General features: G+C 40.0%; 1 protein-coding gene across 17 annotated transcripts in view; it reads right to left on the bottom strand.

Moving 5' to 3' along the window:
* The window catches only part of LOC132401241 (interaptin-like), a 617,788-nt gene that overhangs the window by 226,687 nt on the left and 369,668 nt on the right, over positions 1-21,433 (bottom strand). For all 17 annotated transcript variants that reach the window (XM_059983244.1, XM_059983267.1, XM_059983373.1 and 14 more), the window contains one exon: positions 6,033-6,222. In XM_059983244.1, the coding sequence (XP_059839227.1) occupies positions 6,033-6,222 (190 nt within the window). The remainder of the gene's footprint in view (positions 1-6,032; positions 6,223-21,433) is intronic.

The following is a 21,433-nucleotide window of genomic DNA, read 5'->3' as shown; positions in this document are numbered from 1 at the left end:
TTTACCGCAGACTAGCACTGATGTAATGGCAGCGAAGCGGACCGAATCACAAGTCAAGTTTCCTGTAGCTGGGGGTGAGACTTCAAAGACATGGTTCTATTGTTTCTGAGGAGTGAGGGGAAGGAGTGGTCGGATTTGGAATGTCTAATTAGTCCCTGTCCCCCAGGGAAGAGTGAGAATTCTGAGTTAGTATCATCCTTACCTCTCTGGCGAATAAATGGAAAAATGCCCAGGTTCAAAGTCCCAGCTATGGTAGGCTCCGCCTATTCTCTGGAATAACACCCGCCCCTAAGGGGGAACAGGAGTATTTGATTTGGGCGGAGCAGAACTCTCAGTTATTAGATGAGTGTGGCAGTGCTCTGATGATGCAAAGCAACAGAATTTGGTTGAAAGCTTGAGTGGGTGGGCTATCGACGTGGTGAGAGCTGTGAAGTTCTGGTACCCCCTAGCTAAAGCTGTCGATTACATGGGAGCACTGGAAAATGCATTTGGCACAACAGGAAGCCAAATGGAGCTGATGACGGGGTTTCAGAGCACCAGAAGAAGGAGGAGAAGCTTTCTGCATACATCTTTCAGCTAGAGAGGCAGCTAAATTGTTTGCGGTGCAGAGGGGTTATTCAGGCAGCTGAGGTGGATCAGCTAAGGATGGACCAGATAGCCAAGGAAGCCCAGTCCAAAGACCTGATTGCTTGGGGTCTCCAACTGTCTCGTAAGATGCGCCCCTCTCCCTCATTTGCTCAGCTGATCAGAGAAGTACGAGAGGAGGAGAATGTGTCAGAGGCGCAGGAAGCCTCCGTCAGCAGGGTACAGTCCTCGGTAGTGATCCCCTGCGGTGAGGTGACCACGTATAGCTTGCCCCCAGGAGAGGTGGAGGAGATTGTGGCAGATTTGAGAACTGAGATGTCCTAGTTGTTATCAGTGAGTGTGACCTCCCCCTGCTCCATATGATGGGACTGACGAGGACAACCTACCACCAAAGACTCATCTAACGTAGGTGTCTGATATGAGAAGGGAGTTGAGAAAGGCTTATGAGTTAGTTGAGGTCACACTTGCCAAACAGAATCAAGGAAATAAGAGGAGGTACAATTAAAAGGTGAGGTTCTCACAACTCTTAAGGAATCTTAAGGAGTCCTCTTAAGGAATTTGGGGCTACTTGGGAAGCATAAGTTGGACGACCGCTGGGTGGCTATACCCAATGTAGTGAAGAGTCAGATGCCAAATGTACCAGTTTCCCAGATGAAACCAGAGGATAAGAAAGGGCCTGTCAAGATTCTCCATCAGAACCACCTTCTGTCTCTGGGACAAGAGGAGCAGGTTGAACCAGAGCCCGACTGGAGCATACACCTAGTAAAAGGACTCTGTTGTGATGCAGGACCACTGAAGGATCAATAGCAGGAGAGATTAGACTGGCCCCTGCCCCTAAATGAGATACTGATTCGGAGGATGAGGACCTGGAGGTGTGGTATATCCTGCCTTTCACTAACTCCCCATTGATTGAAGAAGAGACTTGCAACCATTCTCATACTGAATCAGGTGAGATTGGAGGGAGGGGGGGCTATCTGTGGACAGCCTGGGTTGCAGTGGAACCCTGCAAGGGCTGAAGCAGGGCTCAGCCAATGGACATTATCGCCGCCAATTGAGCCTGAGCATTACAAGTATTTGCACTCATTTGCTCAGGTTTAGAGATGAGCTGCTAGAACTGCAAAAACTAACACAGACATCTAAAGATCTTAAACAACATAAAGTGTTTTAAAGTCAATATTCCAGCAGTTGATTGCATTATTTGTAGCTCTAGCAGGTCTATTGCATGGCTAACTGGCTTAAGAGAATGCTGAGAATAACTGAAATTCAAGTAATCATAGAAGCATTTTTATGGTAATTGTTATAGGCAGTTATATTACAGTATGGAATTTACAAATGTTGACATATCAATCACCGTGCATGGTTGAATGCACCTTTAATGTATCCATTTGACTGAAAGCCATAAATATCGTTAATAACAGAATGATAATGAAGGCAGCACAGTAGCGTAGCAGTTAACGCAACGCTATTACAGCTCAAGTGTCAGAGTTCAGCGTTCAATATCGGCATCCTCTGTAAGAAAGTTTGTATGTTCTTTCGGTGTGTGTGTGGGTTGCCTCTGGGTGCTCCAAGTTTCATCTCACAGTCCAAAGATGTACCGGTTGGTAGATTAACTGGTCATTGTAAATTATCCTGTGATTAGGCTAGGGTTGAATGGATTGTTGGGCAGTGTAACTCATTGGGCTGGTGGGGCCTGATACGTGCAGTATCTCTAAATAAGAAATAAATGATCTTCTATTTGTACGTATTGTCACGATAACAACAGGGGTATTTGATGCAGTACAACATATCTGCTCATTGACATTGAAGCATTAGCCTGTATTAGCTTCCAGATGCAGAGAATACTTTAGGAAGTTGCACGTTTAGCAGTTCTTCTTTGTGAGCACACTGGGGCAAAATGTTGCTATCTCCCTCGGTGGAAATGCTTCAACGTTGCATCCAGTTTGAAAGCTTTCAGCAGCATATGAATGTGAAGCCCATTGGGTTGAAAGAACTCAGAGACCTGTTACATTCAGCTCACGTCAAAGGAACATACATACAATGGCCACTTTATTAGGTACACCTTTACACCTGCTCATTATGCAAATATCTATCAGCCAATCACGTGGTGGCAGCTCAATGCATAAAAACATGCAACATGGTTATGGTTTAGTTATTGTTCAGACCAGACATCAGAATGATGAAGAAATATGATCTAAGTGACTTTGACAGGTGGAATAGTTGTTGGTGGCAGATGGAGTGATTTGAGTAACTCAGAAACTGCTGATCTCTTGGGATTTTCATGCACAACAGTCTCGAGAGTTTACAGAGAATTGTGTGAAAAATAAAAAGAAATAAGCATCCAGTGAGTGGCAGTTTTATGGCTGTAAACACCTTGTTAATGCGAGAGGCCAGAGGAGAATGGTCAGACTGGTTCAAGCTGACAGGATGCCAATAGTAACTCAAATAGCTATGCGTTACAACAGTGGTGTGCAGAAGAGCATCGCTGAAAACACAACACGTCAAACCTTACAGTGGATGGGCTACAGCAGAATATCACTGGTCACTTTATTAAGTATAGAACATACCTACTAAAGTGGCTACTGTGCATAGAGGGCTGATACGGAATGTGTAGTCCCCACAGTTCCATTTTTTTAATTCTCTGATTAGAAGAAATTAGTTTAGTTGACCATTTGATTTCTAACTTAATTGGTCTGGCACAACATAGTGGGCTGAATGGTCTGTTTCTGTGCAGTATTGTTCTATGGTCTATGATTTATTTGTTTGCACGTACACTGATTTTATCTGTCAAGATTTTTTTTGGAGATTATGAAATTCATATCTTGATTTGCAAGGATAACAGTGATAACCACTAACGGGGGAAAGGTCAACATGGAAGATTACATTTACTCTATTTTTTTACTGCACATATCTGTAATAGTTTTGTTTCTCTTTACACAGTGGCAGTGTGCTAAAGAACTGGGCCCCAGCCAAGAAGTAACTCCCAATGAATGTGGTTAACTACAGCTTGTTCTGCACTCTCCAGGAATGAACCTTCCAACAAGAATTATGTGCATGAAACTTGTCTGGTCACTACTGATCTGGTTAAGCCATTGATGGAGTCAGAGCTATCTAGCCACTAAGTCCATAACAATCTTAAATATTCAACTATTATTAAATACCATGTTATTCATGTAAAAATTAAAATATGTTACAAAATAGAAAATACTGGAAATTATTTCCCTCCCATGAAGTAAGGGAGTGACTGAACTTGCATCAGGTTAGAAAATCAAAATAACTGATGATGCTGGAAAGTTGAAATAAAACAGAAAATGCTGTAAACCCTCAGTAAGTCAGGATACATTGACGGAAGAGAAACAAGAGTCTCAGATCAAAGACTCTTCTTCAGAAATGATAAAGAAGAAAACAAGTTAGTTTTAAGTTGCAGAGAGGATGGGGAGAGATGGATAGTACAAATATTTGATGGGATAGGATAAGACCAAGATTAGATCTGTTGTAAGTCGAATAGGTTGATTTTTCAATGTCACTGCCGAGAAGCTACCTGGAGCAGGAGTTTGATCATCCCTTGAAGAGTTCAATGTTAGAATATGTCAGATCTGTTCTGGGAGTACTGGTTTTCAGAATCAGGGTGAATTGATTGTCAAACTAACTGAAATTTGATGGTCAATAACTACAGATGAGAGCCCCAACCCAAGGTCAAAGATTGTAAAGGTGAGATGAGCCCATAAGCCCACTTAATATCACCTTGAATCATCATTTCTGTACCTTCCCCAGAATCCTGCTAGTGGAAAATTTATTACTCCATTCTGTGGCCCAGCTAATTATAGTTAATTTCTCATTCTAATTGGCATCTGTTAGTCTCATAAGACCATAGATTTGCACCTTGAAAGGCTTCCAAGGCGTAGGCCTGGGCAAAGTTGTATGGAAGACCGGCAGTTGCCCATGCTACAAATCTCCCCTCTCCACACCACCAATGTTGTCCAAGGCAAGGGCACTAGGATCAATACGGCTTGGCACCAGTGTCTTCGCAGAGCAATGTATGGTTAAGTGCCTTGCTCAAGGACACAACAAGCTGTCTCAGTTGAGGCTCGAACTAGCGACCTTCAGATCACTAGACCAATGCCTTAACCACTTGGCCAAGCACCAACACATTCTAATGTTTGTGAATTAACATTGATTCATTGTTGGACAATGCAATGTTAAACCTTAAGCTCAAAATTTTCATGGACCAGCTCCATCATTGATACAAAATTTCCTCTAACCTTATCTCCCATATGCCTACTGTTGCTCTCTGACTGACATTTGGTAGATCCCCTGCTCCATCATACCAAAACAGATCAGAGATTCTTTTAGTTGTCTTCACCATTTTCACCTGAAAATCTTGCAAAAATCAAAGTCTTCCTCATTTAAGAAAAACTCTACATCAAACCATTTTAAAGTAAGTTATAGGTCATTTCCATTGATCCACTCTACAAAGCTTGTTATTTGCAAGAGAAACCAAGACATTATTTTTGGTACAGTTGGCGTTTTGGGCCGAAACCCTTTGGCAGGGCTAGAGAAAAAAAGCTGAGGAGTAGATTTGAAAGGTGGGGAGGGAGAGAGAGAGAGAGAGAGAGAAGGTGAAACTTGGAGGGGGGGGAAGTTGATTAGTGAAAGTGACAAAAGGCCATAGAAGGAAGAATGAAATGGAGGAGGGAGAGGAGCACCAGAAGGAGTTGATGGGCGGGCAAGGAAATAACATGAGAGAGGGAAAAGTTTGAGAAATCAATGTTCATGCCATCATGTTGGAGGCTACCCAAACAGAATATAAGGTGTTGTTCCTCCAACCTAACTGTGCCCTTATCACGACAGCCATGGGTGGACATATCAGAATAGGAATGGGAAGTGGAATTAAAATGGCTGGCCACTGGGAGATCCCACTTGTTCTGGCGGATGGAGCGCAGATGCTCAGCGAAGCGGTTTCCCAATCTACATCGAGTCTCACAGTGGCCCTCCACATCTGCCATCTTCCCCCTATCTCTCCCTTATCTGATTCCACGTATCACCTACCAACCTCTGTCTCTATCCAGCCCCCTACCCTCCCGTATCTGAATCTATCTGTCTAATTTTTTCTTATGTTGGCATCTTTCACCTGCCAGCCTCTGCCTGATACCACCCTCTCTTCCACCGACCCATCATCTCTTCTCAACAGATTTCCCCTATCATCTATCATCCCGTCTCATCCCTCCTTCTCACTTCTGTATATTAGCTATCTTCCCTCAACGTTCTCAGTCCTGAAGCTGAGTTAGCTGTGAGAGTTGATAAGGGTAAAGCAGATTTACTTAGACAGCTAAGAAAATAAATTATTTTCGTTTGTGCAATGATTTAAGAAATGATATAAATTTGATCTAAGAAACACAATAATAAACACATCAAACAGAAAAGAAACTTTTAAAGAAACAATAGCTTACTTGTATTTGTTCATCTCTTCTTCTGTGGTTTCAAGCTGTTTTTTCAGTGTTCTTATTTGCATGTGCAATGTTTGTTGTTTTTGCTCTTGATGGACTGCCTCAGATGTTTGGTTATTTAGCTGCTTCTCTGTAGCTAGTAGGTTTGACTCCAGTAAAATTAATTTCTCTTCTTGATTTGTAAGCTTTTGTGCTATAATTAGACAGCAATAACTTTTAATATCAAAATGCTCATAACTTGCACACTTCTGGACAATTACTTTTAACACTTCAACATTTTAATATTTGATACCGCAAACCAATGAATTAAATGCATACAACAACACACACAAAATGCTGGTGGAACACAGCAGGCCAGGCAGCATCTACAGGGAGAAGCGCTGTCGATGTTTCGAACCGAGACCCTTAGTAATGACTAACCAAAAGGAAAGATTTTGGCTAGTCCTGATGAAGGTCTCGGCCCGAAACGTCGACAGCGCTTCTCCCGCCTGGCCTGCTGTGTTCCACCAGCATTTTGTGTGTGTTGTTTGAATTTCTAGCATCTGCAGATTTTCTCGTGTTTGCGAATTAAGTGCATGTCTGATTTCTCCCCCATCTACAGTTGCCTTTTCCTTTCCTTACATGAAACATTGGTTTTGTAAGCCTAATTTCATTGGTGTTTTGCTGTTTGTTACAATAAGCAGGATTTGTGGCACATCTTGACGATGGATTTTAGGTCTTAATTAAGGGCAACAAGTCTAACCTCATACATACATTTCTAACAAAAGTCTTGGAGAGTAGGCAGAAAGGATCTCTGGTTTTGCTCAAAACCGAAGCCATGTGCAGCAACTGGGTTCACATCTGCCAATTAACTTGCATGTTTTCTTGTAAATGCTGTTAATTTATAGGTGCTATTGTTGAACAAATTGTAATATTGGAACATTTGTTTTGTATTTTAGAAGTAATCTGGATTATTTTGACAACAGATAATGGTTGACCTACAAATTACCTCTGCAAATCATAATGTCTGATTGTGAGATAATAATTAATAAGTTGCATCGACAGCCAACTGTTCTAATTGCCAGTTATATTTCAGTATATATAATGCAAAACTTTCAGAGGAAGGAAAGAAAATACTCAATTGGAGGGCAAGAGGAAAATACTGCCTACACCTTGTAATGATAATAAAGCAATAGATGGCGCTATATTTCTGGTCACAGAGAAAACAAACATCAAAATAACTTGGCAAAACTTGGTAACATTAAGATGTAAGATTCAAGCATCATATTATAGTTCTTTTAATTGGACAATTAAAAAAAATGCCTCAGATGTATTTTTGAATGAAGACATAGTGTATCATCTTGTGAAGACCCTTTTAATTTTTTGCACCATTATTTCAGCTCACAGACTAAAATAAAAATCATTGTCAAATATACAAGGAAACATTATTTAATATGTGTTAGTAAATGGAAATTAACATGAATTATTAAACACAATAAAATCAAGCCAAGTGTACCCAGAAGATTCACATAATTTTGTTGTGGAAAAAATTGTAATGTAAAATTATACAGCACTCATGATTAATATGTGTCTGCAGTACAGAAACATTTTAGCTCTGCCTTAGGAAATCACTCAGGTGACATTGATTACTAAATTCTTAAGAATGCAAATATTTGTTGCTCATTTATTGATGACTGTATGAGGAATCCGGGTTTACAGAACACAAGTTAGCAGTTCAGGTATACAGGACAATAAACTCAGTTAACAGAAAAAAAATATTAAACAATCTCAGACCTGAGTGGCCTGTTTGCATATTTAAGGCAAGGTTCTAATTGGTTTGACCTGAGGTAGTTGGTGATAGCAGAATCAGAATCAGATTTAATATCACTGGCATTGATGTGAAATTTATTAACTTTATGGCAGTAGTACAATGAAATACATGATAAATAAATATAGACCAAAAAACTGAGTTACATTCAGTATATAAATGTCCATTAAATAGTTAAGTTGAAATAAGCAGTGCAAAAAAAAAAAGAAATAAAAAAGTAGTGAGGTAGAGTTCATGGGCTCAATCTTCCTTTAGAAATCTGATGGCAGAAGGGAAGAAGCTGTTCCTAAATAACTAAGTGTGTGCCTTCAAGCTCCTGTACTTCCTTCCCAACAGTAACAATAAAAGGGCATGTCCTAGGTGGTGGAGATCCTTGATGACGGAGGCCACCTTCCTAAGATCTTGACAATGTCTTGGATACTATGGAGATTAGTACCCATGATGGAGCTGACTAATTTTACAAGTTTCTGCAACTTATTTCGATCTTGTGCAGTAGCCACACTCCACCCCACCACCCAACGCCCATTCCAGGCAATGAAGCAGCCAGTCAGAATGCTCTCCACGGTACATTTGTAGAAGTTTTTGAGTGTTTCAGTTGACAAATCAAATTTCCTCAAACTCCTAATGAAATATAGCTGCTGTCTTGCCTTCTTTACAGCTGCATCAATTTGTTGCATCCAGATTAGGTCCTCATGGATATTGACATCGACAAACTTGTAATTGCTCACTCTTTCCATTTCTGATTCCTCTGTGAGTATACAGCATGAGGGACATTTAGGAAAATCAGGTTTTGGGTTTACATAAAACATGAAACAATACTTGATTTCAAGAAGTAAGCAATATGATCCCACACATTTGAAGAAACCAGCATCCCAGAAGTCCACCAATCATCTACACCTCCCAGATGCTCATTACCAATTACACCCTCCATTGCTTTCTAGTTATTCAGGATTACAAGTCATTAACTGTATGGATATTAATCAGTTTATAATTAGCAGAGGAATGACAGATTGAGTTTAATCTGGCCAAGTATGAGGTATTGTATTTTGGAAGGGCAAATGTAAGGGGAAAGTATACAGTTTAACAACACTGAAGTACAGAGGGATTTTAGGGTGCAAGTGCATACCTCTATTAAAATGGCAATGCCAATAGATACAGTGGTAAAGAAGGCATACAGTACATTTATGTTCATCACTCGGAGCACTGAATATAAGCACCAGGAAAGTTAAGTTGTAGTTGTATAAAACCTTGGTTAGATGGAGTCCTGGTTTCCCCATTACAGAAAGGATAAGGAGGTTTTGGAGATGACTTATAATGGGTTTACCCAGATCCTGCCTGAACTACAGGTTATTAGTTATAATAAGAGATTAGACCAACTGGAGATTGCTTTATCTGGAGCATTATAGGCTGAGGCAAGTCATGCTAGAGGTCTGTAACATTATGAGCAGCACAGATAGAATAGACAGCCAGATTCTTTTATCCAGAAAACAAATGTTGCATACTCCAGATTCGGTCTTTATGGTAAAGGTAAGGTAAGGCGGGAAGTTTAAAGGGTGTTTGGTGCCTGGAATGACTGTCAGGGTGGCAGTGGAAGCAGGTATTATAGTGGTATTCCTATGCAGGGAATGGTGGGATATGGCTCACATGCAGACAGAATGGATAAATTTAATTTGACTTCTTGCTCAGCGTGGACATTGTGGGCTAAAAGCCTATTTCTGTATTGTGTTTTTCTGTTCTACGTTCTATTTATCGATCTCCACAATCTCTGTTTTCCTCCACTGGTTTCTATTTCAATGCCTTCCCTTTTCTTCTTCATCTCTACTCTTCCCAACCACTTCATACTAAAGAAACCAAGCTCATTGCTGGCACCAATATCATGAGGTCTGACATGAGGGATGCTTACACAGAAACATAGAAAACCTACAGCACAATACAGGGCCTTCAGCCCACGATGCTGTGCCGAACATGCAGTTACTTTAGAAATTACCTAGAGTCACTCGTAGCCCTCAATTTTTCCAAGCCCCATGTACCTATCCTGGAGTCTCTTAAAAAAGCGCTATTGTGTCCACCCCTACCACTGTCGCAAGCAACCCATTCCACTCACTCACTCACCACTCTCTGTGTTAAATACTTACCCCTGACATCTCCTCTGTACCTACCTCCAAGCACTTTAAAATTGTACCCTCTCGTATTAGCCATTTCAGCCCTGGGGAAAAGCCCCTGACTGTCCTCACGATCAATGCATCTCATTGTTTTATACACCTCTATCAGGTCACCTCCACTGCTCCAAGGAGAAAAGGCTGCGTTCACTCAACCTATTCTCATAAGGCATGCTCCCCAATCCAGGCAACATCTTTGTAAATCTTTGTAAATCTGCATCCATTCTATAGTTTCCACACCCTTCCTGTAGTGAGGTGACCAGAACTGAGCACAGTACACCAAGTGGGGTCTGACCAGGGTTCTATATAGCTGTAACATTACCTCTCAGCTCTTAAACTTAATCCTTCATGGTTGATGAAGGCCAATGCACCATATGTCTTTTTAGCCACAGAGTCAATCTGTGCAACAGCTTTGAGCATCCTATGGACTTGGACCCCAAGATCCTTCTGATCCTCCACACTGCCAAGAGTCTTACCATTATTACCATATTCTGCCATCATACTTGACCTACTAAAATGAACCACCTCACACTTGTCTGGGTTGAACTCCATCTGCCACTTTTTGCAGCCCAGTTTTGCAGGCTTTATATGTCCCACTGTAACCTCTGACAGCCCTCCACACTATCCACAACACCCCCAACCCTCAACATTACCCTCACCATTCATGTGTAGTGATTTTGTTGGTGACTCCTCAAACTCAAAAAGAGCACAAGAAATCTTAGCATGTCTTCCCTCCCTACTACTGACTAGCATTTAACTATTAACATGTTACATATCCTTATGGATAATCATAAATTTCCCATCAAGTTGAAGGATTATTTGCTTTTACAGATTAACAATGTAATATAAATAATATAATTAAAAGAGAGAATTATAAAAAAAACTTTATTTTATATCAATTGTTTAATATAAACCAAAATTTTGTAGTTCTAAAGAAGGATCTTTGACCTGACACATTAGCTCTGCTTCTCTTCCAACAGATGCAGCCTGACTTGCTGAGCATTTACACACACACTTTAGGAATTCAATGGGCCAGGCACCATCTCTGGGTGAAAATGGACATTTAATGCTTTGGACCAAGATCCTTCATCAGGATTGACACCAGACACCAGGATTTTCAGTTTGTATTTTAGATTTCTAGTACCTGCAGTTTTATTTTGATTCTCTGCCTTACCTTAGTTGGTTTCGGGGCACAGGCAACAAAATAGCATGCTTTACTTATAATCCCTTTGGCAGCCTTACAACTGCCTAGGGCTATTACAGTGTACCTGGTGTTCATACTGGTAAGCAATCTTATGTCAAACATATTCTTTTGATATAAGATCAATAATAGATTCTTGTCAAAAGGCAATTTTTCACATGTTTTCACCTTGCCTTTCTCACAGGTAATAGTTACAGGAAGTACATTCATGAATTAGAACCAAAAAAAGGGGGAATTATTTTACTTTTTGGGAAAAAAACAATTTCCTGTGCACAATGATTCTAAATCAATACAACATCCAAATACTTATCTGGAATCAGATGCTAGTACAGGAAAAGTCAAGCATCAAATCATTATCTCAAAAGGAAAGGGTGCAACAAACGGTTGTCAGATCAGTTCAGTCTGTTATGTTCCATTTGAACTTTTATCTAAACAGAGGTTTTAAAATTTGTTCTATAAGTTTTCTTCAAAGAATTGATAAAACAATGCACATAGATTTGGAGTCTGTGAAAAAAAAACATTTAATGATTTGAAAAGTTTAAATATTACTCATCCATTAAGGCAATATCTTTATAATTGCAAATTGCAAGATTCCAGAAAGACTGATACACTCAATTATAGAATCTTGACTTCTATTCAAACTATGTGGAAAAAGCCAGTTATGCTTTTCTAACCTGGTGGTGACTGTGCTAACTTAGAAAAGGCACAACTCTATAATGAGCAATCCTCTAGTAAATCAAGTCAGAGCAAGGTCAACTACCCAACATAGAACTCTGATATTAACTCTGATATGAAATTATAACAAACAGGGACAATTTATGGCTGAAATCAGAGTCAGTGCACTACTGAAAAGGAGATCCTGCAGCTGAACAGTCTTCATACCACATAGTGATGCCACCAGTCTGAATTCTCTTTATTGAAAATCAATAGAAATTTGCTACAGTCCTTGGTGATGTACCAAGTCTCTACAAACTTCTATCATGCCATCTTCATGATTTCATAAATGTGTTGGGTGCAGGATAGATCCTTTGAAATGCTGATATCCAGGTACATAAATTTGTTCACCTTTCCACCGTAGTTGCTGTAACTACCATAAACGGCAGCATCTCACAAGTTTAGATACATATGCCACAAGAATAAAATCTAAGAGAGAGTCTGGGGCAGGGATGATTATTCAAAGCTTAACACACCGCTGTACGAGGTCTTTCATGGCACACTTTAAGTGTATAGCTTATTTTTTATCAATCATAATCTACCAGTATTCTACCTACATATTTCTCCCCCAAGAGTAAGGGGACAGACAGGAGATTCTGTGGCCTTGAAAGAGAAGCTAGGATGGTGTGTTGCCTCCTAGGTGCTACGGTCCAGGATGTCTCAGAATGGCTGCAGAAGATTCACAAGGAGGAGGGTGAGCAGCCAGATGTCATAGAGCACATTAGCAGCAAATGACTTAGGTAGAAAGGAGGAAGAGGTCCTGCAGAGTGAGTATAGGGAGCTGGGGAAAGCACAGAAGAACAGGACCTCCAATGTAGCAATCTCTGGATTACAGTCAGTGCCACATGCTAGTCAAAGCAAGAATAAGATAATGGTATAGATGAATGAGTGGCTGAGGAAGTGGTGCAGGTCTGGATCATTGGGATCTCTTTTAGGGAAAGTATGATCTGTATAAGACGGATGGGTTAAACCTGAATCCGAGGGGGCTCAATATCTTTGTAGTCAGGTTTGCCTGAGCTGTTGAGGAATTGGCAGGGGGATGGGATCTGGACTGATAGATCTGAGTATGGGGTAGTGTGTAGTAAGACTGTGAAGAAGGTCAGGCAGATGATAGGGCAAAATTGCAGTCAGTGGGATAAGATTAAGTTCAACTTGGGTGCAAATTGAAAAAGGTGAAGAATACAGGACTGAAGGTATTATATTTGAATGTATACAGAATAAGGTAGCTGATCTTATAGCACAGTTAGAGATTAGCAGGTATAATGTTGTAGGCAACACTGAGATGTAGCTGAAAGAAGGTCATAGTTGGAAGCTTAAGATCCAAGAATATACCTTGTGTCAAAAGGACAGGCACGTCAGCACAGGCAATGAGGTGGCTTTGTTGGTAAAAAATGAAATCAAAATCTTAGAAAGAGGTACCATAGGATCAGAAGATATAGAATCCTTGTGGGTAGTGTTCAGAAACTGCAAGGGCCCACTGGGGGAAAGGGAATTCTGGACTGGATGTTGCGCAATGAGTTAGATTTGATTAGGGAGCTTAAGATAAAGGAAGCCTTAGAAGACAGTGATCTTAATATGATAGAATTCACCCTGCAGTTTGAGAGGGAGAAGATAAAGTAAGACATATAACTATTACAGTGGAGGAAAGGGAATTACAGAAGCAAGAGAGGGGTTGATTGGAAGTGGACGATACCAGGAATAATGGCAGAATAGCAATGGCTGGAAATTCTGGGGACAAATTAGAAGGCACAGGATAGATAAATCCTAAAGGGATGAAGAGGCAACCATGGGTGTCAAAGAAAGTCCAAGACAGCATAAAAGCAAAAGAGAGGGCATACAATATAGCAAAAAATAGTGGGAACCAACAGAAGGCAAATAAAAAAAATAAGAGAAAAAATAAACATGAAGGTATGTTTTCTAAAAATATCAAAGAAAATCCCAGAAGTTTTTTTTTCTGATATATGAAGAGTAAAAGAGATGAGAGAATTGATATTGGACCACTCTAAAATGACAGAAATGGGGAACAAACAAATGGCAGAAGAACTTCATAAATCTTTTGCCTCAGTCTTTACTGTGGAAGACACTAGCAATATGCCAGAAGTTCAAGGGTGTCAGGAAGCAAAGGGAAGTGTAGTTGCTATTACTAAGCAGGAGCTGCTTGTGAAGCTGAAAGCTCTGAAGGTAGATACATCACCTGGACCATATGGACTACACCCCAGGGTTCTGAAAGAGGTAGCTGAAGAGATTGTGCAGGCATTAGAAATGACCTTTCAAGAATCACTGCATTTTGGAATAGTTCAGGAGGACTGTAAAATTGGAAATGTCACTCCACTATTTAAGAAGGGAGGGAAGCAGGAGAAAAGAAATTATTGCCTGTTACCCTGACTTCAATGATTGGGAAGAAGCTATAGACGATTATTAAGGATGAAGTTTCGGGATAACTGGACGCCCATGATAAACTGGGCCAAAGTCAGCATGGTTTCCTTAAGGAGAAATCTTGCCTGACAAATCTGTTGGAACTCATTAAGGAAATAACAGGCAAGATAGACAAAGGAGAGTCAGTGTATGTTGTTTACTCGGATTTTCATAAGTCCTTTGATAAGGTACAACACATGAGGCTGCTCAACAAGGTAAGAGCACATGGTATTACAGGAAAGAGACTAGCATGAATAGAAGACTATCTGACTAGCAGGAGGCAAAGAGTCAGGGTAAAGGGGGCCTATTCTGGATGGCTACCGGGGTCAAGTGGTGTTCCTCAGGAGATGGCATTGGGAATGCACCTTTTTACATTATATGCCAACTATTTGGATAATGGAATTGCTGTTTTTTTTCCACTAAGATTGCAGATGATACAAAAATTGGTGGAGGAGCAGCTAGTGTTGAGGAAGTAGGGAGTCTCCAGAAGGGCTTGGACAGATGGAAGTGTATGGTCATACTCTTTGGTAGAAGGAATAAAGGTATAGATTATTTTCTAATGGGGAGAAATTTCAAATATCTGAGGTTGCAAGGGGACTTGGGAGTCCTTGTGCAGGATCCCCTAATGTTTAACATGCAGGTTGATATGGTAGTAAGGAAGGCAAATACAATATTAGCATTCATTTCAAGGAAAGTAAAATTTAAGAAGAAGGATGTGATTCTGAAACTCGATCAGGCATTGGTCAGACTGCACTTGGAGTATCATGAACAGATTTGGGTCCCTTTCTCTAAGAAAAGATCTGCTGGCATTGCAGAGAGTCCAGAGGAGGTTCATGAGAATGATTACGGGAATGAAATGGTTTCAGGACCAGAGGGCACATCCTCAGAATAGAGGGATGTCCATGTACATCGGAGATGAGAAGGAGCTTTTTTAGCCAGGGGTGCTGAATCTGTGGATTTCAATTCCATGGACAGCTGTAAAGGCCAGGTCATTGAGTATATTTAAAGCAAAGGTTGATAGGTCCTTGGTTAGTCAACACATCAAAGGTTATAGGGAGAAGGCAGGAAAAAGGGGTTGAAGGGGATACTAAACCAACAATGATGGGATGGCAGAGCAAGCTCGATAGGCTGAGTGACTTAATTATGTTTCTAGGTCTTATAATCTTATGGGCTAAATTCCTATCAATTTTTCACAAAAATAAACTTCATGATTTACAATTGCCAACCAAATTCGACAATTTTGTTTTGTAGGAAGAAACTGAAGCACCTAGGAGAAACCAATGTGGTCACAGGCAGAATATGTAAACTCATAAATGCTGCACCTGAGGTCGGGACTGAATCTAAATTTAGCGGCTGTAAGCCACACCAGTGGGCCGCCCCTCCACCAATGTGGATATCAATGATGCAGGGGATTTCTGCTTAGAATAATATTTTGTGTACATTTTACTACCTAAGTGAAGATGGTGATGGAGCTTGCACATAGCAGGGACTTGACAGGTTTCCACTCAAGTCTGGTGTACTGTATTTAAACCTCCTAGTATTGCAGTTGTGGGTACTGCAGCTCTTCAAGAGTCCACATCCCACCTCCCTTGCCCCACTACAATGTCATTAAGCAGCAATGTCATGGCTAGTTTTCTCTATTCTTTTTAATGAACTCATTACAGTCGGCGATCTCCAATATAAACATTTATATTTCAAAACCCATGAACTTTACAAGCTAGTTTCTTCAAGAAATAATTCCAAATGTTGGCAGTTAAATAAATAAGTAAATGTTTCTAGAAGTTTAATATAGGTTCTTATCATTTATTGCTTATGAAATATGGTAATACATCATACTGCAGATACACAAAAACACAATGGATTTATAATCTGGATAAAGCTTCTGCCAAGAGATCCTTTTGCATCATAAGGACAGAGAGGCACCAGAAAAGTCGCAAAAGAGGTTTACAAGAAAGGCAACAATACTGGGAGATGGCCCCAGAAACATGAACAGTGGTCTCCTTCCTCTCAGATAGTTGGAAGGGTTATTAGGCTGGATCAGAGAGAGATTCAAGATTGTTTAATATCATTTCCAGGACACAAGTGTAAAGGAGAACAAAATAATTGTTACTCTAGATCGGATGCAACACAAAAAAGCACAATATGATAAAGAACACAATAATAAAAAGTACAATAAATATAAATATATAAGATAGCTTATATACATAGACTAAAAGATCATAAGGCGTTGGAGCAGAATTAAGCCACTTGGCACATCAAGACTGCATTGCCATTTCATCCATTTCCCTCTGAACCCCATTATCCTGCCTTCTCCCCATAACTTTTCACTCCCTGACAGTAAGAATAAATCCATCTTGCCCTTAAATATACTCAAGACCTGGCCTCCGCAGCCACCTGTGGCAATGAATTCCAGAGATTCACCACCCTCTGACTTTGGCCCATTTTATTGTGTTTCTTCAAGCATCCTGAAACCTCAGTCTTAATAATAGACTCCAACATCTTCCCAATCACCGAAGTCAGGCTAATTGGCTTATAATTCCTTTTCTTCTGCCTTCTTCCCTCCTCAAAGAGTGAAGTGACGTTTGCAATTTTTTAGTCCTCCAGAACAATGCAGAAACTAGAGTTTCTTGAAAGATCATTACTAATGCCTCCACAATCTCTTCAGCTACCTTTTCAGAACCCTCAGGTGTCATCCATCTGGTCCAGATGATTTATCTACCTTCTGACTTTTCAGATTCCCAAGCACTTTCTCCCTGGTAATAGAAACTGAACTCACTTCTGCACTTCAACATTCTTAAACTTCTGGCATACTCCTAGTGTCTTCCACAGCAAAGACTGATGCAAAATACTTATTCAGTTCATCACCCATTTCCTTGCCACCCCACCCCCGCCATTAATACCTTTCCAGCATCATTTTCCAGTGGTCCTCTATCTACTCTCACTTTTCTTTTACTCTTTCTAAAAAAAATCTTTTGGTATCCTCTTTGATATTATTGACTACCTTACCATCGTATTTTATCTTTTCACTCCTTATGGCTTTTGTTGCCTTCTGTTGGTTTTTAAAACTTCCCAGTCCTCTAACTTCTCACCAATTTTTGCTCTCTTATATGCCCTCTCTTCTGCTTTTTATTGAGTTTGACTTCCCTTGTCACTCGTGGTTGCCTCACCCTGCACTTAGAATACTTCTTTGGGATGTGTCTATCCTGCACCTGCTGAATTGATCCCAGAAACACCAGACATAGCTGTTCTGCTGTAAAAAAAATGTAGCAAATGTGGAGAAGAACACAATTCTGCTTATTCGGGGTTCCTGTGTATAAGAAAGCTATGGATATACAGCGTGCTTGGGTGTAAATGGGCATATCATATGCAGAGGCTGTGCAATAAGTCCAGAAGACAGTGTCAATGGGACCAAGTAATAACCAGAATACAGATAGATTAAAGACAGTTTGTGAAGTGCCTGATTTAACAAAGGACTCGTTGATTCTTGATAAACTGTATTTTGTCTCTTTCATGGCAGATGTGATAAATAAATTATACAGCACAAACTAAAAGTAGCAGAATAAGATTATATTGAATGCTGCAGAAAAACATCTATAGATAAAAGACTTAATTCTAGAAGTTATTAATGATGCCATACAAGGAGGAGCAGATAATGTTCAGACTTCAAAGGAGTATTGTTAATAGTTTTTCTAATCTTACAATGGAATACTAGAATAACACCTACAATTAATCTCAAGTTTAATGGTAAATCTATGAAACAAGAGTTAGAAATAAAGCTTCTAGGTATGTGGATGGTCATGGAAGGTGCATGTGAATAAAATTCTAGAGAAGTGTTTAAAGCCCTTCATGTGTTCAGGTGTTCTTTTGGGAATGATTGGGGTGCAAGTAGGTGGTCAATTATAAAATGGAGATTGCTTTAATCATATCTGTCTTTGATTATGGGTGTATTGCTGATTGGTCAGCCTCACCAGTGATCTTAAAGCACCTAGATAAAGTTCAAGCTCAAACACTGAGCTTATGTTGTGGTGCTATTAAATCATCCCCAATTTCAGCATTACTGATAGAAATAGGTCCCATTGACAGTAGTCAACTGAAGATTTCAAAGATCAGGACTATACTGTTATGATCCAGCAACAATGAATATATAATTCAGACAGGTTTTTTATAACAAATAAAACATTTATTAAATACTGCTCAAAAAAACCCAAAAGTAAACTAACAACTAATTTAACCAGAAGTCGGCTGCTATACGACGGCTCGAACAGTTCTTAAAGCAAGAAATGCGAACTCAGTTCTTTAAAGTAGTAGATGCAAAAGTCAAAATGATTTACACAGTCCGTTAGGAGAGACTTCCCTTGATGTAATAAATTCTCTTACGTGACATTACTGCTGATCCCAGCTGAAGTATGCCTTATCAAAAGGATTTAAGATGAAGGAAATAAAACAGCTTAAACGCACTGACCTTTCCTTAGTGAAACCTTGCTCTAGTCCTTTCTGCTCTTTAGCAGGGAATATCTTGGATTCAGGTTACTAATTCTTTCCAAATGAAGATTAAATAAGGTTGAACCTGTTTCACCGACTACAACACCAACTTTTCTCAATCCCTCGGGTTTTTCGAACTTTGATAATTCTTCACTCTCCGACTAAACTTTAACTGGCAGCAATTTTCAGAACTGCTGGCACAACAATTCTTACAGTAAAAATTAAAACTCCACTTTTAAAACTGCATCATAAAATCAAATACGCAGCAGAACGGAGTCACTGACGAATTAAACCATGAACTGACCTGCGTCACAGGGAGGGGTTCTCCTTTTATACCCTGTTGAAACAGGCCATCACATGACCTCTCACTGGTGGGAAAATTACATCACTCCACCATTTCAAGACCATTACATCATGCCCAGCAGAGCCTCAATTACATCATGGTCATGTGACAGTCACAAGATACCCACGGGTACCTAACAATATACTTGTATATTTTGTGTGATAGTATGTTTTACTGTTATTCTGTTTGGGCTTGTTATCTTGTAAATGCACGGACTGGGCCTCAAGCTGTGGTATCACACGGGGTTGGTGAGGGGCAGGGCCACTGCACTCCACCAGGGACATTGTGGTCGACTGAAGTTTTTGATGTGCATATTGAGTGGTTGTATCTTTTCTCTCATCTTTTTTTCTCCAGTCCTGTTGAAGGGCCTCATCCCGAAACATCGACTGTTTACTCTTTTCCATAGATTTGCAGCAACTGCAGATTTTTTCTTATTTGTTGTAGTTTAACATCAAAAGTTTGTTAGGATATCACTGCCAATATAATGTATATGTATGCATATTTGATGTTCTGAAAAGCATTTTATTGGGGGAAGAAATTTAGTGGGTATACTTCTTGTCTCTTTGCTCCACACTCCAACTCAGCAGTGGTGGTAATGCACCTTATGTTGGTCTGTCAACTGCAATTAAACCTTACAAGGAAAAGAAGAGGAGGTTATGGAGGGGACTCAACTGGACCATAACTACAAACATGAATCAAATAGTCCTATGGTGTGTCCCTGCATTGCATCTTTCAGGAGATTACTGAAAATAAGTATTCCGTCCTGACTCGGGTATTGACACCAGAGCTTTTGGCCAACATCAGTGCAGTCCTCCCCTTCTCTCATTCCTTCCTTTGCCACCAGCCTCACCTCTCCTCACTCAAACCCCACTCTATTCTCCCTACAGTCTCTCTCATTACAACTTACTCTCTCCTCATCCATTCCTCAACATTTGGCAGGGAAATTTGCCTATTTGGGCTTCATCAGGTTAGACCAGGTGCAAGTATAGTGGGCCTGTTCAAGTGAAAGAGTAAGGGTAAATTATTGTTTTTAATTGGTTTAACCAGATGAAGTATTTTAAATTGTTCTTAAGTGTGTGAATATGTGTATTTGTAAGAGTGAGTGGATGTTTATTAGTTTTATTATTTAATATTAATAATTGAATGAGTCTGGTAATAGGGTCCAAGTGGTATTGAATGTCGCTTTGGGGCAGAATGTAGGACCCTATATTTCATATGACTGATCTTCTGGTGTACTGTTAGTAGGACCAGGACCTGAAATCTTCCAGTTCCTGATGAAGGGTCTTGGCATGAAATGTCGACTTCACTCTTTTTCAGAGAAGCTGCCTGGCCTTCTGAGTTCCTCCAGCATTTTGAGTGTGTTGCCTGAAATCTGATCTGTTTTTCCCTCCCTCATTGCAGCCTGTCTTGCAGAGAAGATTCAGTGTTTCTTGATTTGTCTTCAGATTTGCAGTCTCCACTGGACCCAACTTTAAGTGCCAAGATTGAGCTTTTATGTCTGAAGAGTATGAATAGTCCTGTGGTTCAGGCTGAATTGGGATAGTTTCATTTAAATACATGAACTAATTGCCACTAATTGAAAATACTGATGGTTTGTAAAAAAAATTAGGTGGATAAAACCTCAAATTGAACTGGCACTGCAACTGGCTGCCTGCCCACAATCTCTCTCTCACTAGACTGGAATTGTCCTTTGCAACCCAACTAGATTTATACATAGATCAAGTCCTTACACTGCCTCCAGTATGTTGATCTACTAGGCCAAAGATGGTCCTGGATACTGAAGCCAGTGCAGTCAGAGTAGGGTAGATGGACCTAGCTGGACACCTAATTTGAGCAATGAAAAATCAGCTCAATTTTGTGGAACAGCTGTGGTCTCTGTTGATTGCTAAAAGAAAGGGAAATTGGATGAAAAGTATTGTGGATAGCCAACCAGCAACTGCCAGAATTTTATACAGTGATGAAAGTTAACGTTGATGTTTGGGTTTAAAATGTAGCTCATTTGATGCGGCCTTATGCAAGAAATGCAAAAAGAAATGCCATAGGGAAATGTCATATGAATATAAATAAAGACAACATATTCACTCTTGTCATTGAGATGGTTGTCACTTTTCCATCATTGTCCTAGTTGATAAAGATGAATAAGTCTTTACAAGTAAGAAAAACGCCACTGCAGATGAGATCAGTCTTGAAACCAAATTCAAAACCTGGCAGTACCTTACACGTTGATTATGACATGTTTCATCACATTTTCTTATGAATTGGCAATATGTGAAGGGGTCTATG

The sequence above is a fragment of the Hypanus sabinus genome, chromosome 1, assembly GCF_030144855.1.
Source record: "Hypanus sabinus isolate sHypSab1 chromosome 1, sHypSab1.hap1, whole genome shotgun sequence".
NCBI lineage: Eukaryota > Metazoa > Chordata > Chondrichthyes > Myliobatiformes > Dasyatidae > Hypanus > Hypanus sabinus.
Note: the sequence above shows the minus strand (reverse complement) of the source record. Positions and strands in the feature narration are given on the sequence as shown.